General features: G+C 36.9%; 1 protein-coding gene across 2 annotated transcripts in view; it reads left to right on the top strand.

Moving 5' to 3' along the window:
• Positions 1 to 211: 211 nt before the first annotated feature.
• IPO7 (importin 7) overlaps positions 212 to 24,105 on the top strand; it is a 55,647-nt gene continuing 31,753 nt past the window's right edge. For both annotated transcript variants that reach the window (XM_079104278.1, XM_079104277.1), the window contains exons 1-4: positions 212 to 467; positions 16,309 to 16,390; positions 20,052 to 20,205; positions 21,471 to 21,629. In XM_079104278.1, coding sequence (XP_078960404.1) covers positions 384 to 467; positions 16,309 to 16,390; positions 20,052 to 20,205; positions 21,471 to 21,629 — 479 coding nt within the window. In that variant the 5' untranslated portion in view covers positions 212 to 383. The remainder of the gene's footprint in view (positions 468 to 16,308; positions 16,391 to 20,051; positions 20,206 to 21,470; positions 21,630 to 24,105) is intronic.

Below are 24,105 nucleotides of genomic sequence, written 5' to 3'. Positions count from 1 at the left end.
TACTATCAAGGATTGCATCACACATTGTATCAGATTACCTAGGTATTTTGTAACTCATTGTCTTAATTGTCTTAATTTTACTTCTGTGGCTTAAACATTTTTCCTTTTTGAATAGCAGGACTCATCCGTGGAGAGCCAGCCACGTGGGTTGCATCTGCGGACTACATTTCCCAAAGGCCTCCGCGGGCGCGCCGACAGGAAGTGGCCGGAGCATCTCCCGCCTCCACGCCGAGGCGAAGAGGTTCTATCCGGGGCCTTGGCGCTTCTCTTTCCTTTCGCGCCGGTTGCCGCTGCGGAGCGCGGCGGGTCCATGTGCGCAGTGAGTGGCGCTATTCCTGGCCCAGTAGCACCCGTGCTCCGGGTTTGACCGAGTCCGCGCTGCGATGGACCCCAACACCATTATCGAGGCCCTGCGGGGCACCATGGACCCAGCCCTGCGCGAGGCCGCGGAGCGCCAGCTCAATGAAGTAAGGACGCCCGGCTAGCGGCGGCGGCGATGGACTGGCGGTCGGTCGGGCTGACTGGCTGGCTGACTGACTCTGGCAGGCCGAGTCCTCCAGGCCTGGCCAGAAGCGCCGACGGTGTCGCCAAGGGGCCCATCTGGAGGGGTAGGGTGGAGACCTGACGGCAGCGCCACCCCGGGACGCCTCAGGCTGATGTGGTAGAGGTGGCTGCCGCCAAGGCTGCCTTTGCGTCGGATCCCGAGCTGGGCCTCTGGCTGCGGTCTAGGCGTGAGGAGCCGGCCCGGGCGAGGCGGGCGTGACGGGCTGGACACATGGCTGGCTCCGGTGGCTGGCCGCCCTCTGGCTCATATCCAGCTCTTTCCTTGCGTCCAGGAGGGGGCGAAACTCACTGGAAGGTTTTCAGACGTTTCCGAGACCAGTCTCGTCGGCGCCGAGTCTGGAGGGGCTTCTGGGAATGCAGACTGGTTCATGGGGGGCTCTGCATGTCAGCCTTGTCACTTAGCTGGGCTGATCAGTGGCCTGCCTCTTGGGCACAACTTCTTTCTGGCGAGCTGCTAGGAAAAGCTTTAAGAGGCAAGCCTGCGCCTCCTTGGCAGGGCAGGAGTAGTGCGGGTTTACATATGTGAGTCTGATCCTTGCTTTTCTGTCATAATGCCACAGTCGAGAGGCGGGGTGATGTAGTGGAAGGGTCAGGTGAAGTGCACCCTTCTAGGTGTAGCTGCACCACTGATTTCTTGAGTGACCTTGGGCAAGTTGCTTAACCTCTTGATCCTGAGTTTTTTCCATTCATAAAATTAGGACACAGGGTTGCTGTGACGGTCAAGTGATATAATGTAAATCTGAGTGCCTTGAAGCGGGCTGAACTCCTAGATCATTTCAGATGCTGCATTTGCTGAGGTTTAGTTTCTTTTTTTCCCTGTATTTTTTTTTTTTGGATAGCGCTCCTTGGAAAGCATTACTATTTGGGTATTTTATTGTACGTGTTCATCATTACTTGTTTCTTAACTGGTACAGTTTTAGATGTTAATGATTGTATTTTAAAGTCTTCCTCAAAGGGCCATAGTAACTTCTGTGCCAGTTAATAACTGTATTTTGATATGTTGTTGAATCTGTCATTTTTAGTCATTTAGCATACATTTTTGAACTTAAAAAGAAACTCCACTTTAAAGAAATTCAGTTATTCTATGCTCTTAGCTGACATTTAAAACATTACTTTTTGATTTATCAGAAGCAGCAGGAATACTACCAATTGAACGACTTCTTATACATTGCTGTACTAGAGCTTTCTGCCATCAAGAAACAGTTCAAGAAGACTATTCACAGTTTACATGAATTAAATAACATTATTTCAAAATAAAAAGTTCAATCTTTTCTATGTTAAGAATATCATCATACTATGCTTAACAGTTGCATTCTCAAAGTCACCTTGGGAGGAGTTTAGATTTCTTTTGGTATAAAAGTGAGTTGAAACAAATTCTCCTTTTGAAATATTACTAAACTATGGGGCAGTTATGGATCACTTTTTGTTTTAACTTGTGCTTTGATAGACACACGTTTTGATGAACATTATTTTGCTTATGAAGTACTTACGCAGGTGTGAGCCTAAAAAGGCAAAACGTTAGTAATTTCTACTGTGACTATTGCTCTAATAGTACATTACTTTGACTAAATATACCTACTCGTAATGAATTAATTTAAAAACCATTACTTGAGTTGATTTTCTTGCACAAAAATTGAATAAATAATACTTTCTGCAAGTCTAAAAACCATTTATTCTTTTAAAAATTAAGTTAAAATTTTTATTGTCACATTATAATTATACATACTAGTGGAATTCATTATGCCATATTTGTGCACATAAGATTCATTTTGGGGGCAAATATTTCATGTCTAGTTTATGCACTAACATGAAAGACCTACGGTAAGTATTTCACAAGCTAGTTTTTGGAAGATGAATAATCAATAGTATTCAAAGCCTTTTGTACTTAACCATTGAGTTGCTATTTTGTAATAATATTGAACAGTGGACACTGTTGATCTTTTCTATCAGAAAAAGTTTTCTATCTTCTGTTTCTGTGATTGTTAGCTATTTACATTTCATATGTCTTTCAGTTATTACAATGAAATTTCATTGTACTTTTCCTAAGGTACCTTTTTAAAAAGCATTTATTTATTTGCATGTTTATTAACTTACATATTATTTTGTAGTACTGGAGATTGAACCCTGGGGTGCTCTACCACAGAGCTATATCCTTAACCCTTTTTATTTCATTATTTTTTTTTGTTTTGAGACAGGGTCTTGCTAAATTGCTGAGACTGGCCTCAAATTTATAATCATCCTACCTCAACCTCCCGAGTTGCTGAGATTACTTTTCTTCTAGAATATTTACTCATTTCTAGTCTTTATTCCATTTTAATGCACTACTTCCTTCCTCCCTTATATTTGAATGCTTTTTGCTTTGACTTTTTTGTGACTAAAACTTGATTTAGGAAAAAGATTCCAGTTGAGTCTTGAATCTTGAATATAATCAGAATGAGGAAGTAACATTTTATTCTTGAGAGGCTTTGGCTTTGGAGATGACTGATCATTCTACATGTCTTATTATTCGACTGAAGCTGAATTTTGACTCATTTAGTTAAAAGAAAAAGATCTTTGACATGTGACTGAATCATTCCTTCACTAAGTGAAGTAATCACTGACTGTAAAAATTGCAAATGTTTTCACAGTATTTATAGTGTAGATAGTATGATAACAAAACAGTGCTCTGGCCATAGAGCCTTTGCACTTAGCTGTTACATTTGCTTGGAAGTCCTTTCATTCACTTGTCTCCCTGACTTGTTCTCTTACTTCTTCTATTTCCTTATCACCAAGGAGTTCCCTGGCTACCATACTCCCTGTCTCCCTGTATGTTTGTTTTCCTCCTTAGCACTGATATATCATACATTTTATTTCTGTTTTTCTGACCATAATTTTTAAGTTTCAGGAGGATGGGAGTTATATTTTGTTACTATTATTCTTTGATTTGCCAGTGTTAGACTTCATTTACTTACTTAATATTATAATAGATAATAGTATAGGGTTTAGCTCTGTTATACTGCTTTCACCTCAAGGATTTGGGTTATTTATAGTTCATAGATTGTTAGAGACTGCACTAAAGCCTCCATTTTTAGCAGATATTATCAAGCTACTTTTACTTACTATGACTTATGCTATAGTATGTTTTATGTTTTGATGGCTGTTTTTCCTTTTTGGACCACTGTTACAGTTTTGGAACTCATTGTCACATCCCAGTTCTAAATATCTTCTTGTGGCACGCTTTGCCTGTATTATTGAAGAAAACAATTGAAAGGTTCAAGTTGGAAATTCCATTGAAAGCCCTTTAGAAGTTTTAAGTACTGGAATGTTCTGAACAGTCCTCTCTAGGTATTCTTGAAGGATTGGTTCCATTGGTACCAGAATACCAAGAATGCTCAAATCCCTCATAAAAGGTAGACTTTGTACATAACCTGTGCACATCCTCCCTCTATTTCCTCTTCTTCCTCTTCCTCCTCCTCCTTGGTGGTTTTGGTGGTGGTCGTCCTCATCATCAGCATCATCACTGCCGTGGCTGCCAGAGTATTGGGGTTTTGAATTTGAATCCAGGGCAGTCTGCCACCAAGCTACCCCACCCCTTATCTTTTCCTTATCTTTTACTTTGGGACAGGGTCCTACTAAGTTGCCCTGGCTTTGACCTTGGAATCCTCCTTCCTCAACCTCCCAAGTCACTGGGGTTGCACGTGTGCACCAGCCACCATGCAAAGCCATAAACTGAAGTTTTTATGTGTAATGCCACGAAAAAAATCTTTTGAAATATATATTCTGAATAATGGCTCCTAGTCTGGTTCATTAAACACCAACTATCTGTATGCTAGGCAGTGAGCAAAGAGTTAGAAATGACTTCTTACCTTCAGTCAGCACTGTAGTGGAGCTATGTGTATGTTTTAAGTGAGAACATTATTAAATCTGACTTTGGTAAAGGAGGACATGCTATCAGCATTAATAGCCCTTCTCTGTCACATTTGTAGCCAAGAAAAATGCCCTAAGTGGAATTTGAAGACTTATCTATAGATGCTATTCAAACCTTCAGTTCCTAAGCTTAATGTGCCATACATAAGATGGTTATATAGGCAAAAGTGCTTTCTTTCATGCTTTTTGTGAAAAAGCAAGTGAACTTGGTTTTGATACATTTCTTTATTTTGTGTTTACAAATGGTGACTATTAGTGCTGTGGTGGACCTTATTTATACGTGCTAATTTGATTTTTGTTCTATTAGAAGATAAAATCAAGTGCAAAATAGTGGCATGTTTGTAGGACAGTGTGGCACATCTAGAAATTAAAATATTTGAATATATTGTGTGTGTGTGTGTGTGTGTATATATTGAACCCAAATGTGCTTAACCATTGAGCCACATCCCCAACCCTTTAAAATTTTTATTTTGAGGCAGAGTCTTGCCAAGTTGCTTAGGGCCTCAGCCTCTCAAGCTGATGGAATTACTACAGTTGTGTGAGATTGCGCCTTTCTAATAGTGTATATTTTTGAAAAACCAGAGTTTGTAGGTTGAGTAGCTGACATTCCTTAACTAGGAATGTTGAAAAGTAGATACTGTTTGGAATATGGATACTTTGGCTTTTAGGAAATTACTCAGTGACAATATGTTGAAGATATTAAAGATAAATGTGAAAGATTATATACACACATATATACATTTATTTAGTAGTGGGGATTAAACCCAAGAGTGCTTTACCACCTAGTTATATCCCTACTCCTCCCTTTTCAAAACTTTTTAAATTTTGAGACAGGTCTTGGCTAAGTTGCTCAGGCTGGTCTTGAACTTGTGATCTTCCAGCCTTATCTTCCCAAGTCACTGGGATTATAAACATGTCCCACCACATTTGGTTCTGTATTTGTAGTAAAATAATCTTTTTCGGATGTAGTAGATGGATATATAATTTCATTGTTTCTGTCAGTGACATATTAATGATGAGTCTGATTAAGTGGTATTTTTAAATTTTGATCCCTAAGTAATTTATAATGAAGTTTTTGTTTGATGAAGGCAGGAGAATATGGTGGGTCTCAGCCTGGTCCTCCTTTTTCCCGTATGATAACTTCATCATGCTTCATATTTCATGTAAAATTAGACATAGTATTTGTCATAGTATTTGTCTTTGTCAAATTATTTAGTAAAAGGAAAGGTAAGAAATTCCATAGTTCTTGTATTTTATGTAAAAGTCTATTGTCGGTGTCCTTAAGCCTCCCTTATAAATGATCTTCCTTATAAATGGTACAGTCGCTAATTGAAGTCTCTCTGGTTGCATTTCAGTAAAGAGAAAGTATAAATGTTACAGTCTTAAAGATAAGTAACTTTCAAGATATTGAAATTAGGTGATTCCATTGGAAAATGTGGGTCCAGAGGGAAGCTGACTTTGGGAGAAAGAGAGTCTCTTCATGAGTTAAAATTTACATCTGGTTTGAGGAGCTGATAAACATCATTGAGAAATAGTCTAGCAGGCAGTTGGAATGTAGAACTGAAGTTTAGAAGAGAAAACCACAATGAAAAGTCATTTTCTTCTGTAGGTTAGTATAGAGAGGAGGAAAGTATGCACCAGAGGGTGTTGGGTGGACTAGAGTGCCAAAGTTTGGGCTATGCCCATTTGGGGGACTTTGAGAAGCAGGAAAAAGGAGATTGGGGAATTGTGCATAAAGGTAGGAGATATACAAAGAAAAAAATTTCAAGTGAGAAGGACTCTTGTGTTAATTAATTTATTTTTCTAAGTTTTTATTTGTACTTTTTAGTTATACATGACAGTAGAATGTATTTTCACATTATACATACATGAAGTATAATTTCCCATTCTTTTTTTTTTTTAATATTCTTTTAGTTGTCAATAGACTTTATTTTTTATTCATTTATATGTGGTGCTGAGAATTGAACCCAGTGCCTCACACATGGTAGGCACGTGCTCTACCACTGAGCCACGACTGCAGCCAGACTTACCATTCTTGTAGTTGTAAATGATGTGGAGTTTCTCTGGTCATGTATTTGTATATGAACATGGGAAAGTTATGCCCGATTCATTGTACTGTCTTTTCTATAGTTATAGTTAATTTAGTTTTGTTTTTCTTATATGATTTTCATAATTTTTCTACCAGTGAGCATGAATTATTTTCGCAATATTTAAAAAAATATTAGAAGAAAAGGGCGTTGGTAATTTCTGGGATTTTTTTTGTTTGTTTTTGTGGTGATGGGGATCCAGTCCAGGGCATTGTGCATGTTAAGCAGTCGCTGTACTGAGCTTAATCCCCCATAGCCTAGGGTATTGGTATTTGAGAAATTAAAATGAACTGAAGACTTTTCAGGGGTAGGGGAATGGGGAACAAGTTCTGATGACAGGATTAATGAGTGGAATGATAGTAAAGGGGTAGGATAGGATAAATGATAAGTTAAAAAGGGAGCAGAATCAGAGAACTTGGTGGGTTTTATGGTTTTCATTTTTTCCCCCTTCCGTAAATTTAGACCTATGGGAGAGTTGGGAAGGCAGAGTAAGCTGTGGGGAAACTGGCTGTGGAGTAGAAATGGGGGTGGGTAGGTATTTCTGACCTATTACTACTACCTGTTAAAATAATGGTTTTTCCATTCATCATGTTTTATAGTCATCAGTTCTTGAATTAGATCCTTCCTACTGCTTCATACCGTGTCATACAGTATAGATCTAGTCATGTAAAATCTTTTTAGAAGTTCACAATTAATTAGATTTTTTTTTTTACCAGGAATTAAGCCCAGGGGTGCTTAACCACCCAGCCACATCCCCAGCCCTTTTTTATATTTCATTAGAGAGGGTCTCACTTGAGTTGTTCAGGGCCTCACAGAGTTGCTGAGGCTAGATTTGAATTTGGGATCCTCTTGCTTCAGCCTCCTGAGTTGTTAGGATTATAGGTGTGGGCCACTGGGTCTGGCTTAATTAGATCTTTATGTCACAGTTTACCTATTCATATTTAATCTTTCATCATTTGCTTTAGTTCTAATAATCTCTTTAACATAACTCCTTTTCCTATTTAAAATCTTTTCTCTGCGTTTCTAAGCCTTTTAGAGTTTAACTTGAGATTTAATTGGTTTGTTCAATTACAGTTCCTTTCAGTGTAACATTAAAGTTTCTGGCAATTGTAATACTAGTAAGAATTGTAGAGTTAAAGGAGATGAATGGTGGTGTTGGGACTATGAAAGAATTTTGATGAGATGAATTAGGGCGAATATTGAAATTATCTGGATTGATGACAGATAATGAGAAGGTACAAAGTTTAGACAGGTGGTTTTATGTTAAGGCTAGCAGCCTTTAAACTTGAGTATTAGTTTTATGTGTATATGCCCTAATTAATAATGATGTATGACTACTGGTCTCTTGCTTTGGAACTCTGGTACTCTGACTGCTAGAATCCAAGAGCTTGAAGAGAAGATCAGTCTTGTAATTAGTGTCAGCCTACAGAAGTTACATTTAGACTTTGACTCACATAAAAGGTCTGTTGTAGCATCTTTAGGTTTATGTCAGTATTTGCTAAACTGTTGAGAATACCATAATTTTGTAAGATTTATAGTTTTGTGATAAAGATTGATGTTAGTGGTATTTTTACAAATTGCCATAAAAATATGAAGAGAATTCTTTTTACTACGTGATAGTTTGCTGTACAGGACTGTCAGAAAATTGTGAGATTAGATTGGGGTCGTGGCACAGTGGTAGAGTGCTTGCCTGGCATGTGTGAGGCACTGGATTAGATTCATAGCACCATGTATAAATAAATAAAATAAGGGTTCATTGACAACTAAACAAAAAAGAAATTAAAAAAAGTAAGTTGTTAGAGATAAATCAATGCTTAGAATGTTTTTTCCTAATTTGGAGAGTTAATGCATGTCTTTTAAATACAGATCTTTGACCTTTTCCTCCATTTTAAGACTTACTTTGTTGTGTGATTTGTATACCATAAAGTTCACCTGTTTTAAGTGACAGTCAGTGATTCATGCCACTGCTACCCCAGTTCTGGGGGTTGTACCCCGGGGCCTTAAGTGTGCTAGGAAAGTGCTGTACCACTGAGCTGCATTTCCAGTCTTTTTTGTTTTTTGTTTTGAGACAGGGCTTCAGTAAATTACTGAGGCTGGCCTTGAACTTGTGATCCTTTTGCCACAGCCTTCTGAGTAGCTGAGATCACAGGTGTTGTGCCATCATACCTGCCACAATTAGTTTATAGGTGTACAACCATTGCCCCAATAATATCGCTTATACCATTTTGCTGTTTTTTGCCCATCCCAATCTCAGGCAATCACTAATCTACTTTCTGTTTCAATTTTCTTTTTGATTGTCCAATATTTAGTATTACTTCTTTTTAACTTCTTTGGGAGAATGCAAGGCTTCTTCTGCCTTAGGAATTTCAAATAGATGGAAATTTGTATGGAAAAGGTCAATAGATATCCTAGATTGAGTTCATTTATGCTATCCCCACTTACAGAAATTTTTCTTTTTACTATTAGACTAGCTCAGTTGCTTGAAAGACATAGTTTTTATCATTGCACTTTTGAATTTCTACCTGTTTTTTTTAAGGCAGTGTATAGCATTAATAAAGTAAGAAGTGCTTATTTTCATAGTTCAATTGATTTTTTTTAAAGACTATTGAATTCACCCATTTAAAGTATGCAATTCTGTGGTTTTTAGTATGTTCACAGAATTATGCAAATATCACCACACTCTTTAGAACACTTTCCTCACCCCCAAAAGAAAATGTGTACCCACTGTCAGTCACTTCTCATTGTTTCCTGCTACCCCAGCCCAACGCACACTCCAGCCTTAGGTAACCTCCTGGTTTTCTGTCCATACAGATTTGCCTGTTCTGGACATTTCATATAATTGAAATCCTATCAGTCTTTTGTGACTGACTTCTTTCACATAGTGTAAATCTTGAAGATCCTTTAACATGGTAGCATGATAAGTATTTCTCTCTTTTTACTATGGATAATTATTCTCTTGTATATATTGATCTGCCACCTTTTACTTGTCTTTTCAACAGGTGTACATGTAGGTTGTTTCTACTTTTGGGTTATCATTAGTGCTGTTAATGTCCATGGAAGAATAGTTTTGATTTTTATTAATCAAATAGTAATTTGCATGTAGTACAAAGCTAAAATAAGTATATATAGTTCATTCACTTTTTGTCTAGTTATATTACCAGGATAGTCCTCACCCAGATGAACATGTATATAATATTTTCATTAGCCTAGAAAGTTTCCTTGATACTCTTCTCATTTAGTACCTTTCCTTCCTCAGGTTACTATTATTCTGACTATTGTTCCTATGTAGATTTGCCTGTCCTTGAATTTTATATTAATAGAATCACATGGTATGTATTTAAGGAGTTTGACTTTTTCAACTGTGTGTGTGATTGCACATATACCCGCCAGAGATTGAATCCAAGATCTCTACACTTAGGCAAATACTCTCATTGATCTTTATCCCCAGTCCTCAATATGTTTTGAAGATGAGTCTGTTGGTTGATTTTGTAGGTTGGTTTTACTTATTTTTTAATTACTGTATAGTATTTCGTTATATGAATGTTCCATGGTTTTTTCATCCTTTCACTTGTTAATGGATAAGTATTGTGGATATAAGGAGTCATTTATATGTATTTTATAAGGATGAAATTGCTAGGTTGTAAGGTAGGTGCATGTTAGAACTACCAGTTTTCCAAAATGGTTATACCGTTTTCTTTACCTATTAGCATTGTATGAACATTCCATCTTTTTATATTCTTACCAATGCTTTGTTATATTTCATATATTGTTTTGGCATAGGATTGACTTTTGTCTACTTGTACCAATTGTTACCACTGACGTGCATCCCCAGCCCTTTTTATTTTTTATTAAAGACAGGTTCTTGCTAAGTTTTTGAGGCTGTCCTTTAACTTGCCATCCTCCTACCTCGGCCTCCTGAGTCACTGGGATTATAGTTGTACACCATGGCCCCTGCTGGTTTTTTTTTTTTTTTTTTTTAAACCCAGCAGACCTTCACCACTAACCTGACTGGCCTGACTGAAATTTTGCACATATTTGTTGCTTATTTTTTGGGTGGCATAATGAATTCTCTTACTCAGATGTTGCAGATATTTTCCTTTTTAACTTTGTTTGCACCAATGGGGAAGTTTATAAAAAGTTCCTCTTTTTTTCTTTTTTTTTTTTTTTTGGGGGGGGTGATACTAATGTTTGATCCAGGGTCAAGTCCTCTACAATAGCCCAGCCCCCAAGTTTACATTTTATCTGCTTAATCCTAAGCTATTTTTTATGTCTTTCTGCCTTTGGAATCAGGTTTTTTCCTTGCCAAGATGATAAAAATATTCGCCTTGGTTTCCTTGAAGTACCTTTATGATTTTATTTTATTTCATGCCCAGGCTGGCTGTAAACTGCTCAAGTGAATTCCTCAGCTCAAGTGGTCTTCTACCTTAGTCTCCTAAGTACCTGGGACGGGACCCTCAGTTGTTTTATTTACCCCTAAGGTGGTACAATGTCTGACTTATTTTTTATATTAAAATCTTAAGAAGTTAGAGGTTGATAAAGGTTCGTTTTTCATACGACATCTATAGATTTCCAGTTATGCTGTAGGAAGATACAGTGAGTAGCATATGCTACTTTTAACTTAAATAATGTACCTTGTATGACAAACAGAAACTGTGGTGATTTTGATGACTTGGGTTGTTTTAACATGACTACTAATCATAAACCAACAACCTCACTGGGACTTTTTTTTTTTTTTTTTCTTTTTTTGGTACCAGGAATTGAACCCAGGGGTGCTTAACCACTGAGCGACATCCCCCAGCCCTTTTTATTTTTTATTAGAGACAGAGTCATACTAAGTTGTGGAGACCGACTTTGAATTTGTGGTCCTCCTGCCTCAGCCTCCCAAGCTGCTGGGATTACAAGGCATGCACCACCATGTCTGGCCTTCATCAGGACTTCTGATCATAGAAAGCAGTGTGTTTCAAGTCAGAAGTACAAACTTCAGCACTGGGACCTCAAAAGAAATTGTGTACCTACACAAAATCACACGTGCTGTGTTTTATGGATTTAAAGAATTAATGAGTAACCTGGCTATATTCAGTTTACACCTTTCTAATGTTAGATCATACTGTATAGCATTTCTTATGCGGTGTTTTACTGGTTTGTTGTTTTTGGTGGTGCTGGATATTGAATCTTGGACCTTGCACATGATGTGCAAGTGCTCTACCACTAAGCTATATCCCCAGGCTATTATGTCTTCATAATTTGCTAAAATATTTTCTGTCATTCTATTTTCTTCTTACAGATATCCTGTGTAGTGGATTTTAGTACTCATTTTGTAATTGAGACAGAGTTTCTGATTTAACTTTCTCGAGGCTTAATATATAAGAAGTGGCATCATTTAGAATTATAACCAGGACTATGATTGCAGCAGTCCATTCCAGAAGCTCCCAGTTTGATGTAGGAGAACATATATGTTATCAATGGCCTGAAAAATATATTAGTAATAGTGTGGATACTGTTGTCCTTTGTGGTCTCATCTGTCTATTTCTTAATTATAAAATACCCTTCTCACTGTTCTCTGCCCCTAGGCAGTCATATCTGTTTCCAAGGCATTTATTTATTGGTTCTTTGAGTTTATTCAGTAAATAGTTTAACTGTTTGAAATGCCATGTATCATAATTAGGATTAGGTATACAAACAGTATGTTCCCTATTTGGTGGAACTTAGAGTATATTTAATGATAGAAAAAGGGATAAAACAAATATAGTAGTTACAAGTATGTAATAAGTGTTCTGAAGAAAAAATCAGTTAAAATTATGAGCATTCTAGGGACCCTTACTTTAACTTGAGTGGTCAGGTAGGAGAGGCTTCTTTAAGGCAATAATGTTTAATCTGAAACACAGAGTGGGAATTTGGGAAGCAGTTAACTCTGAAGCAAGGGAGAGTGAATGTTGTAAGTAGAGACGCACAGCATGTACAAAGAGTCTGATATGGGGTGACATGTTTCTTGTTGAAAGAACCCAACGAATACTGGTATGGTGAGGGCAGGGGAGAAAGCTTTTTATTGTTTAATTTTATTTTTGTATTTGTTCATTCTAGATATCCATGACAGTAGGGTGTATTTTGACATTCTATACATACATAGAATAAGTATAACTTGTTCCAATTAGGATCCCATTATTGTAGTTGTATATGATGTGGAGTTAAATTGGTTGTGTATTCATATATAAGGATAGGAAAGATAGGTCCCGTTCTTTCTACTGTCTTTTCTATTCCCAGTGAAAGTGTTTTAAATGAGACTGAAGAAATAGATTGGGGCAAGCTATCTTTATTTATTTTATTTTACTTTTTTATATATAAATTTTAGCTGTAGGTGGGCACAATACCTTTATTTTATTTTTACGTGATACTGAGGATCAAATCCAGGGTCTCCTGTGTGCTAGTCAGGCACTCTACCACTGAGCCATAACCCCAGCCCCAAAGTATCTTCTTTAAGGTCGTTTAAAGTTGCAGTAGAAAGTTTTTAAAAGGGATTGACTTACAATTTTATTTTTAATTAATTAATTATTTTTGCAGTACTGCAAATTGAACCCAGGGATGCTCTACCACTGAACTACATCCACAGACAGCGCTTTTTATGTTTTATTTTAAGACAGGGTATTGCTAAATTGCCCAGGCTGACTTTGAACATGGAATCCTTATGCCTCAGCATGAGGATTATGTTTAAATCAGGTTGGCTGGTAAATGGAGAATGGTTGGGCATGCACATAATTTAAACGGCCTATGGGCTTGGGGTATAGCTTAGTGGTAGAGCTTTGCCTAGCATGTGCAAGGCTCCAGTTCTGGGTTTGATTGCCATCATCACAAAAAAGAAAGAAAGGTAGTCCCCTGGACTAGGTTGATATTGATGGGAATGGAGAAGGTGGGTATATTTCAAAAACGTACATTTTAGAATTAGGACTTGATGTGTTAAATTGTGATGAAGAAGAGGGAAGTATGAGGATTGCTGTGAGGATGGTAATGAAGGAAGTTAGGAGAGGTTGTTTAGGAATAATACAGAAGTTTATAGGGGAAAAGATGCTTTGAACATAATAGGTCAGAGACTCCAGCAAGACAATGAAATAGGGATGTCTAATAGATAAGTCTTTTATAATGACCTGGATTGGAAATAATGTATTTAACATATAGATTTTATACACACACACACACACACACACACACGTATATATATTATTTTTTATTTTCTTTTGGTGTGGGGTATTGAACCCTTTGATGCTTAACCACTGAGCCACATCCCCAGCCCTTGGTATATTTTATTTAGAGACAGGGTCTTGCTAAGTTGCTTAGGGCCTCACTAACTTGCTGAGCCTGGCTTTGAACTTGCGATCCTCCTGCCTCAGCTTCCTGAGCCGCTAGGATTAACAGGTGTGTGCCACCATGCCTGGTTGTATAGATAGTGTTTATTTATCTATTTATTTTTAACTTTTATTTATTTATTTTCATTATCTTTTTTGACAGTGATAAATATTTTTTTAAAAAAAATTTTCATACATGTAAATAGTATTTTAAGACATGGATTGGATGAGATCGCTGGAGACTGCAAAAGGTGGTATATGATTGAGTCCTGGTAAGTTCTAGCATTTATAGATTAAATAGAATGGGAAATCAGTAAGGAACCTGAGGAGAAAGACCATGAAAGTGGTGTAATGAATGGCATTGATGAAAGGTGTATAAAGAAAGTGATAGTTGTTTTCTGTGTTGAGATTTAGTTAGATAATGGAAAAGGTTAGTATCTGCCCTTAATCTCTCTGATTCTTTGTTTGCAGATCTTACTTATTCCACTACATTAGGAGATTTCTTCTGATTCTTCTGTAGTTTCTGCTACTTCTTTTATTAACTGTTTATTTTATATTCCTTCATACAGTGTATAATTTTCCATGAGATCATGGAGCTTGGTTGTCATATTCAGCCCTGTACTCTCAGCTCCTTGCATAATGTCCTGTACCAGGAACACCTAACTATGTAATTTTCAGACTGGCTGAAGAGGGTATCACTATAGATGCTAATGTGGAGTAAAATTTTTTTATATTAAAAAAGACTTCTCTTTGAGATGTGTTTCCAGAATGTTTTAGGGGAAAGTCTGTAAAGAGGAAATTAAAATAAAAATCAGTATTTTTCAAGTGAACACCTACACACAAATACTAAAACTTAGACTGAAAAAAGATGACATTTATAAGTGATGATTGTGTTGGGATGGAGGGGAATTAAACTACAAATCATACAAGAATGCTCATACTGTAATATAAAACTTGGAAAATAGAAAATGTACGAGGAGTAGCTCTTATCACCCAGTGATAACTGCTTTTAGCATTTTTGCTGTATTTATTTGCAGTCTTTTCTGTATATGTTGCATTGCTTATCCATATATGTATTAAGTATGATCATATGTTTTATTCTGCTTTTATTATGTTAAAGCCATTGATTTTTCCCCTTCCATTGAAATATTATAGGTATAGAAGAGTGTTCATAAGGATACAGTTTTTGCAAACAACACCCTTATAAAACAGCCACCAGATCAGGAAGTAAACATTATTAGCCCCTTGGAATCATCTCAATCTATACATTTTTATTGATTTATTATGTGTCTAGCAACGTAACAACATGTATACAAGAAAATTATTACTGAAAAGTAGAAATAGATATCACAGAGCCTTTTTTTTTTTTTTTTTTTTTTTTAAAAGCTGTGTCTACCAGTGTAGGTTAAGAATGTTTATAGCAGCTCAATTCACAGTAGCTAAACTATGGAAACAACCTAGGTGCCCTTCAACAGATGAATGGATTAAAAAATGTGAGATACACAGACACACACACAGACACATGATGGAATATTAGCCTTAAAGAAGAATGGCATTTGTCAGTAAATGCATGGAGCTGGGAATATCACGCTAAGGGAAATAAGCCAGTTTCCAATACCAAAAATGGAAGTTTTCTTGATAATACAGATGCTAATTCACAATGAGGGGTGATGCTAGGGAAGAATAGAGTTACTTTAGATGAGGTAGAGGGGAGTGGAGGGAGGAGAGAGGGTGGGGGGTAGGAAGGATAATAGAATGTGTTAACCCCATGTACCTATATAACTATATGCCTGGTGGTATTCCACGTCATGTATAACTGGAAGAATGAGAAATTATACTCCATTATATATGATGTATTAAAGTGCATTCTACTGTCATGTATAACTAATTAAAACAGATTTTTAAAAAGTATTTAAAAAAAAAAAAAAAGTAGTTGGGCCAGGCATGGTGGCGCACCCAGTGGCTTGGAGGGCTGAGACAGGAGATCACGAATTCAAACAGCCTCAGCAATTTAGCGAGGTGCTAAAGCAACTCAGTGAGACCCTATCTCTAAATAAAATACAAAAAAGAACTGGGGATGTGACTCAGTTGTTAATGTCCTTGAGTTCAATTCCCAGTCCCCCCCCCCCCCCCCCAAAAAAAAAAAAAAAAAAAAAAAAAGAATGCTAGTTGGGAGAAATGGAAGGACAAATGCAAGCATGCAAACATTTTTAGAATTTGTCATTATTTATTCAAGTTCAGGATAGGAGAATGATGGGACATAAGGGTGGAACCAGGTTACAAAGACTTTTTTGTAGGAGCCAAGCAATTGAAGAGTATTAAAGTTTCTTGGATCTGTTATTTTAAATTGTATTTATTTACAGAAACTTAAAATGTTTATTTTTTTCCCCCTTTTTCCCCCCATTTGTTTGTAGGCACACAAGTCTCTGAATTTTGTTTCAACATTGCTCCAAATTACGATGTCAGAACAACTGGATTTACCTGTAAGACAGGCAGGTAGGTATCCTGATTTTCTTGATGTGAAGATACTGTTTAAAAGGTTTGTAAATTGAATAGCAGAAATATCTTGGGATTGCCTTTCAGTGATTTTCCTGAGAACCAATTTGCCCTCAGTGTTTACAAGAAACAGCAAGTATCTTGATATTTGGTGTCAGAGTTTAAAGGATTGCTTAAGCAATTTAGTGAGACCTTGTCTCAAAAAATAAAAAGGGCTTGGGGGGATAGCTGGTGGTAGTATTGCCCCTAGATTCAATCCCCAGTACTGGGGAAAAAAGTGGAGGGGGGAGGAAAGAGAATTTAGTTTCATTTAAGTGTGTTTTGCTAACAGTTACATTCTCAGGGACTAAAGTACTGCTTGACCTACTGTAGGTGTTCAGGTAATGAATAAACGTAATTTATTTGTTTTTTATAAAAAGGTTTTATATAATTAGCACAATTTATATAATTAGCACAATTAGGAAATAAATCTTTAAAATTTATTTTTATTGTAAACAAATGGGATACTGTGGAACTTTTTTGTACCAATATATCATAATAATTTTGTTGTAACAAGGTCAGAAATAAGTTTTCCATTTCTAATTTAATAGGAAATGGTCTCTTCAATGATTTTAATAGTATTTTCTTTGCTTTTTTTGTGGGGTGTGTACTGGGGATTGAACTTGGGCACTCATCCTCTGAGCCATAAACCACATCTCCATCGCTATCTTTTTTGGTTGTGGATGAGCCTTTATTTTTATTTTTTTATTTGTATGCGTTGGCAAGAATTGAACCCAGTGCCTCACACATGCTAGGTAAGCACTCTACCACTGAGCCACAACCCCAGCCACCCATCGCTGTTTTGTATTTTATTTAGAGACAAGGTCTCACTGAGTTGCTTAGTGCCTTGTTTTTGCTGAGGCTGGCTTTGAACTTATGATCCTCCTGCCTCAGCTTCCCAAGCTTCTGGAATTAGAGAAGTGTGCCAACACTCCCAGGCTCATTTTCTTTTGTTTGTTTGTCTGTCCTCCATACAGGGACTTGAACAGAGAGTTGCTTAACCACTGAGCCGCATCCCCAGTCCTTTCTTAAATTTTGAGACAGGGTCTTGGTAAGATGCTTAGGGCTTCACTAAATTGCTGGGGTTGACCTCAAAAACTTGCAATCATCCTGCTTCAGCCTCCCAAATTTCTGGGATGCACCACCATGCCTGGCCCTAGCTCTTTAAAAACTATTTTTTGTATTGAGACAAGGTTTTGCTAATTTGCCCAGAGTGTCCTTGAAGTTGTGATTTTCCTTTCTCAGTCTCCTGAGTTGCTGATTTCACTGTACCTGTGTATCACTGTACCTGGCTAATCCTTATTTTAAAATTACATCCTTTGTTTTTTTTTTTTTTGGTGGTGCTGGCGATTGAACCCAGGGCCTTGTGCATGGGAGGCAAGCACACTACCAACTGAGCTATCTCTCCAGCCCTAAAATTTCATCCTTGGAATATACTTTATAGTGTATAGCATATAGTGGTTTCATCTACTAGACTTTGGATGATTGACTTGTTTTGTCTTTGTAGTGGAGCATAAAGATTCTGGATGGAATAGATTGAATCATGAGATCTTTGCAGTATAGTTTGTTAGTTTGTTTTGTTGGAACAAAAAACTTTGAAAATATCAATCAAATAAGTTTATATTCCAATTCTTTATTCATTGTTAGAAAGAAAGAGCTGTTATTAGATCTTAATTTTAGTTTTATTCTTCTTTGGAGATAAAGAATCAAAATTCTTTAGTAGTGTCTCTCTGGAATACGCCAGTAGTCAACATTCTTTATTGTAGGTATAGTTCATCTTGAAATTGTTTGTTTTTTTGTTTTGTTTTGTTGGGTATTATGGGTTGAACATTGAAACTCCTGTATGCTAGATAAGGACTCTGCTACTGAGCTACACCCCCAACGCTTTTTATTTTAGAGTCACAATCTTACCCAGGATTGCTTTGAATATGAGATCATTCTGCCCTAGCTTCCTGAGTTATTGGGATTACAAGTGTATGCCACCGTGCTTGTTAAAGGGTGCTACTCATTTTTCAAGTACCATAAAATAGAGTATTAATTTAATTCCCAAGGTAAAGCAGACTAGACTATAAAAATGCTAGTGATAGGGCTGGGGTTGTGGGTTAGTGGTAGAGCCCTTGTGTGGCATGTGTGAACCACTGGGTTCCATCCTCAGCACCACATTAAAAAATAAATAAAGTAAAGGTATTGTGTCCATCTGCAACTAAAAAATATTTTTAAGAAAATGCTAGTGATGTCAGTTTTCTTTGTTCAAATGGGTGCAGGATTTCTGTTAAGAATTGCTAGTTATAAGAACTAATGTTTTACAGAATTTAGGAATTAATTAATTTTGAATAATTTCCCTTTGCTCTGTATCTGTTCTCCATTTGTGACTCATACCCCACTAACCATCCCACTCAAGGGCTGGGTTAAAAAACAGCAACAACAATAACAACAACTTGTTAGCCACTTAAATTTTCCCATAGGTTTGGTGACTTCATCAAATAGCAATGTACAAAGGTAGCAGTGTATGATAGTTGATAGGAAATAATAATCCCCGTGCTAGCAGTTGAATCCAGGGCTTTGTGCATGCTAGGCAAGTGCTATATCCATAGCCCTTTTTTAAAAACATTTTTGTTTTGAGACAGGATTTTGCTAAGTTGTCTAGGCTGGCCTCAAACTTGTTATCCTCTTGCCTGAGCCTCTCAAGTCCTTGGGGTAGGCATGCACTACTGCATCTGTAATCTATCATTTTTGAGCGTAACAGATTCTCCCATGAAGTAACATGAAGTGCTGTGTGATTGAAACTTAGATTTATAGATTTAAGAATCTTTATATACTATAATTTTTCTATGATAAACATTTATTTTTTTATCACCTTTGTGAGATTAGCTTTGGAAATTATTTTTGTGTGAAATGGTTTGTTTAGAAAACTGTTTCGGTAAAATTAGTTTAACTATTCTGTAGAAAACTGATTAAAGCAGGCGTGATGGCACAAACCTGTAATCCTAGCCCCTCTGGAGGCAGAGGCAGGAGGATCACAAGTTTCAAGCCAGCCTCATCAATTTAGCAAGAGCCCAAGCAACTTAATGAGACCCTGTCTCAAAATTAAAAAAAAAAAAAAAAGGTGGGGGGTCCTGGGGATATTGTTCATTGATGCCCTCAGATCAATCCCTAGTATCCCCTCCCCGGGGGTGGGGGGCATGTAACAGTTTTACTTGTAGTGTTTATTTGCAGGGTTCTCTTAGATTGACTGTTTAATTTGTTAGTGATTGCTATGAGTGTTAATTTTGTGTTTTGATTATTAACTTTTAAAATAATTAAACAAAGCTGGATATAGTGGTACATGCCTATAATTCCAGCTACTTGGGAGACTGACGCCAGCTGGGGCAACTTAAGTGAGACCCTGTCTTAAAATAAATTATAAAGAACTGGGGATACAACTCGGTGGTAAAGTGCCCTTGAGTTCAATCCCTAGTACCACCAAAAAAAACCTGAATGTAGTATTTTGTGTGTAACACAAAATGATTTTTTTGTTTGTAACTAAAAATAATTTGAAAGAAATAATTGAGGAATTGACATTTAATAAGGGGCATTAACATTGCTTTCATAGTAAACATTCTTTTCTCAAACTTATCCATAGGTGTTATCTATTTGAAAAACATGATAACACAGTACTGGCCTGATCGGGAAACAGCACCAGGGGATATATCCCCTTATACTATTCCAGAAGAAGATAGACACTGCATTCGAGAAAATATTGTAGAAGCCATTATTCACTCTCCTGAGCTCATCAGGTATGTAATTTTCATGGTTTTTTTTTTTTTTTTTTTTTTTTTTTTTTTTTTGGGGGGGGGGGTGTTCTTTTCAGAACATTCAAACCTACCATTTTTATAGCAGAGAACTTACCCAACAAATGTTGTTCTAGGAGAGTGTCTTTTTGATTAATTGTCTTATAACAGCTAAAATTTACACTCCTAAAACTTGGAAAACATTCTATTGTCAGGTGAAAGGGAGTAATAAAAACTACAAAATGACTGGGCATGGTGGTGCAAGATATGTAATCCCAGTAGCTCAGGAGGCTGATACAGGAGGAGAGTGAGTTCAAAAGCCAACCTCAGCAACTTAGCAAGGCCCTAAGAACTCAGTTAGACCATGTCTCTAAATAAAGTACATAAAAGGACTGGGGATGTAGCTCAGTGATTGAGTACCCCTGGGTTTAGTCCCTAATACCAACAAAGCAAAACAAACAAAAACTATGAAGTGCTCTCACACTGTATTTACTAATTTTTTTTTGGTACTGGGGACTAAACTCAGAGGTGCTTAACCACTGAGCCACATTCCCAGTGCTTTTTTTTTTTTTTTTTTTTTTTTTTTTTTTGAGATAGGGTCTAACTGCATTGCTGAGGCTGGCCTCAAACTTGACATCCTCCTGCCTTAACTTCCCAAATCACTGGGATTACGGGAGTTTGCCACCACGCCCAGTTCGTATACTTTATATTGTGTAGTCTTTTGATACTTGAAAGCTGTTATTTTATTGAGATTCTGGGGTTTGAACCCAGGTCCTGACCCATGCTAGATAAATGCTCTACCACTGGGCTACACCCATTGAAAGGTCTTATTTATATATTGCAAAATTTTTAAAAACTATAGTTGGTGTTCTTAAGTGATACTTATTACTTTCAGAGATTTTTAAAAATCTTAACATTTATAACAGTTTTTTTAAAAAATATTTTTCAAATTGTCAGTGGACCTTTATTTATGCGATGCTAAGAATTGAACCCAGTGCCTCACATGCTAGGCAAGTGCTCTACCACTGAGCTACAACCCCAGCCCGTTTTGTTTTTTGTTTTTTTATAAGTTAGTAGAAATAGTTTTTGCTGAGTAACTTATTTTGAATTATTGTGTTATTTTGTATTCTTCATATTGCGTATATATCCAAATGTCAGGTAGATTATTTGAAATTAGGTGTTGTCTGAATAACTCATTTCCCCATGTATGAGTTAGCAAAATTTTACCTGGTAGTATTTCTTCCTTCTTACTGTATACTTTTGACTTATAGGGTACAGCTCACTACATGCATTCATCACATCATCAAGCATGATTATCCAAGCCGCTGGACTGCCATTGTGGACAAGATTGGCTTTTATCTTCAGTCTGATAACAGTGCTTGTTGGCTAGGAATACTCCTTTGTCTTTATCAGCTGGTGAAAAATTATGAGTAAGTGTCTTTCTCAATTACCATGGAGTTTCAGGAAGTAGGAAGAGTTTTAAAATTTTACATACTAATTTGAACATGTAAAATTACATTTGGAATAGATCATGGAATTAGTAAACTAAATGCTTATTTTAATTTAGTATTGTCTTTTTCTTTTTCTTTTTTTCTTTGTGGTAATAGGGGTTGAACCTAGAGCCTTGCAAATGCTAGGCAAGCACTCTACCACTGAGTTATGTCATAGCCCTATTTTATTCTGAGGCACAATCTCAATTAGTTGCCCAAGTTGGCCTCAAACTTGGGATCCTCTTGCCTCAATCCTGAGTAGCTGGGATGACAGTCTGTGCCCCCATGCCTGGCTCTTGTGATCCTTTCAAATCAATGTGTATTGAGGGATTTACACTTATCAATTTCACTGTTTGCATATTTGAGCATATTATAAATCATGTAGGTAATTAGTATCAGTAAGAAAGATTTCTGGTTAAGGAATCATTTTAGATCTGGGTTTAGGAATCAGAAAAAAAGCTCACCTTAGCAGTTAAGGTATAGCACTAACAGTGGTAAGCCAAATGTTGAAGAGGTTTTCCTTTAAGCAAATGGTAACAGTTATAAAATTGGTAGGCACTTGAAAGTCTTGATGTGGAAATATTATGAGGAAGGCTTTTTTAATTCTATAATGGTGACTTTATTTCCAGTCCTAACAGCTTCACAGATTCCTTTGTGAGCCCTCTAAATCTAGGAGTTTAGAGGCTATTGTAGTTAGCCTCTAATACCATTTTTGGTTCCCATTTCAAAGTAGCTGATAAACTGCTGCTTTTGTTCTGAGCAGTAGAGAAATATACCATTTACAGCACTGGTGCTGGTGTTTTCTTGTGTTCCCACTAGCTACCCATCTTCCTGCTAAGGAATGTTCCAGCTGTTGCTCCAACCTCTGTCAGAGTGCCAGTTGTTGTAGTTCTGGTAAGTGAGTGACTAAAATCAGAGAGAATAACAATAATAAGCTGAAGGTGTCATTGAGGAGGCTCAAGTCTCTCCTGTCTTAAAATCAGCAGGAGGGAATGCGATAGGCATTTTTAAGTGGGAGATTTAGGAGGCTGCTTATATACTGTAAGTCCAGGTTTTTTTCAGGCGGTGTTTATGGAACACAAGGTATTCAGAAGGGATCTGTGTGGACTGATGTAGTTCTGAGAAAATTCATGGAGATATTTTGAATTTGGTGGCCTTCAGAAGCATAGATTCTCAGGAGTTGCTTGTCTGTTGAAGGAGGACAAAAGAGCATTTGAAGAGAAAGGCATGTCACACTGAAGTGAGTAGTATTAACAAAGAAAGGCACAAAGGTGGAAATGAGACACTGCATTGAATGGGTTGAAAGGAAATCACTTAATGGTATGCATAGTTTCTGATGAAAGGTTGGGAATAATTGTTTGGACTAGTAAATTGGGACCATGTTAAATAAGGTTTTATATGACACAAAAGAAAATATGGATATGATCTTTTAGATACTGAGGAAGCACTGGAAATTTTATGAACAAAAAAAGTGATAGGTTAGTACTTAAGGATTTCCTATGGGTATGGTTCACCAGTTTGACACATTGCAGTCTTGTGAGAGTAGACTTGTATCAGTGTCACATTTTCACACTTTCAGGAATTTTCAGACCTGGCAAATGATATGTTTGGTATTAAAATTTACTTTCTACTGCCTCCCAATTCCTAGACCACTATTTAGCACAGTGAGGGAGGTAGAAGAAATTCTAACATGGAATGAGTATTCATTCACATTCTCTTATTATAGATGATCACTTGGGTTGGATAAGTGGAGAGTGCTGCATAGCATAGTTTTGTTTTGTTAAAAGAAAATTTTGTCTATAATCATTATAGTTTGTATACTCAGACTAGAGAGTGCAAATGACTTTCTTTCATAAAATGTTAGTTTTATTGACTCAAAGGTATAGACAGTCATTTTAAATGTATGCTGGATATAATTTCTTGGGTTGTTATAATAACATCTAAGATGAGTTGTCAGTTTTGTTATTTTTTTTGTTGTTTGTCTAGTTGTAGATGACACAATACCTTTGTTTCATTTATTTATTTTTATGTGGTGCTGATGATTGAACCGAGTGCCTCACACATGCTAGTCAAGTACTCCACCACTGAGCTACAGCCCTCCCCCAGATGTCAGTATTGTTAATAGCCTTACCAGGCATTAGTGTGAACTTTTTAATTGTCAATGGGTCTTTTAGTTTTATTTATTTATATGTGATGCTAAGTATTGAGCTCAGGGCCTCGCACATGCTCGATAAGCACTCTACCACTGAGCCCCAACTGCAGCCCCTCCAAGGCTGGTCTTAAATTTGCCATCTTTCAGTCTCCCTCCTAGATGTGGGGATCACTGAGATTACAGGCATGCACCTTGAGTCTGCATCTTTCTTTGCTAGCTTTCTGCCTTCCCTCCTATGTTCTTTTTCTTCCCCTCTTTCTTATG

This window comes from Sciurus vulgaris, assembly GCF_902686455.1.
Source record: "Sciurus vulgaris genome assembly, chromosome: 11".
NCBI lineage: Eukaryota > Metazoa > Chordata > Mammalia > Rodentia > Sciuridae > Sciurus > Sciurus vulgaris.
The sequence above is the reverse complement of the archived record's forward strand: the minus strand, read 5'-3'. Positions and strand labels throughout refer to the sequence as shown.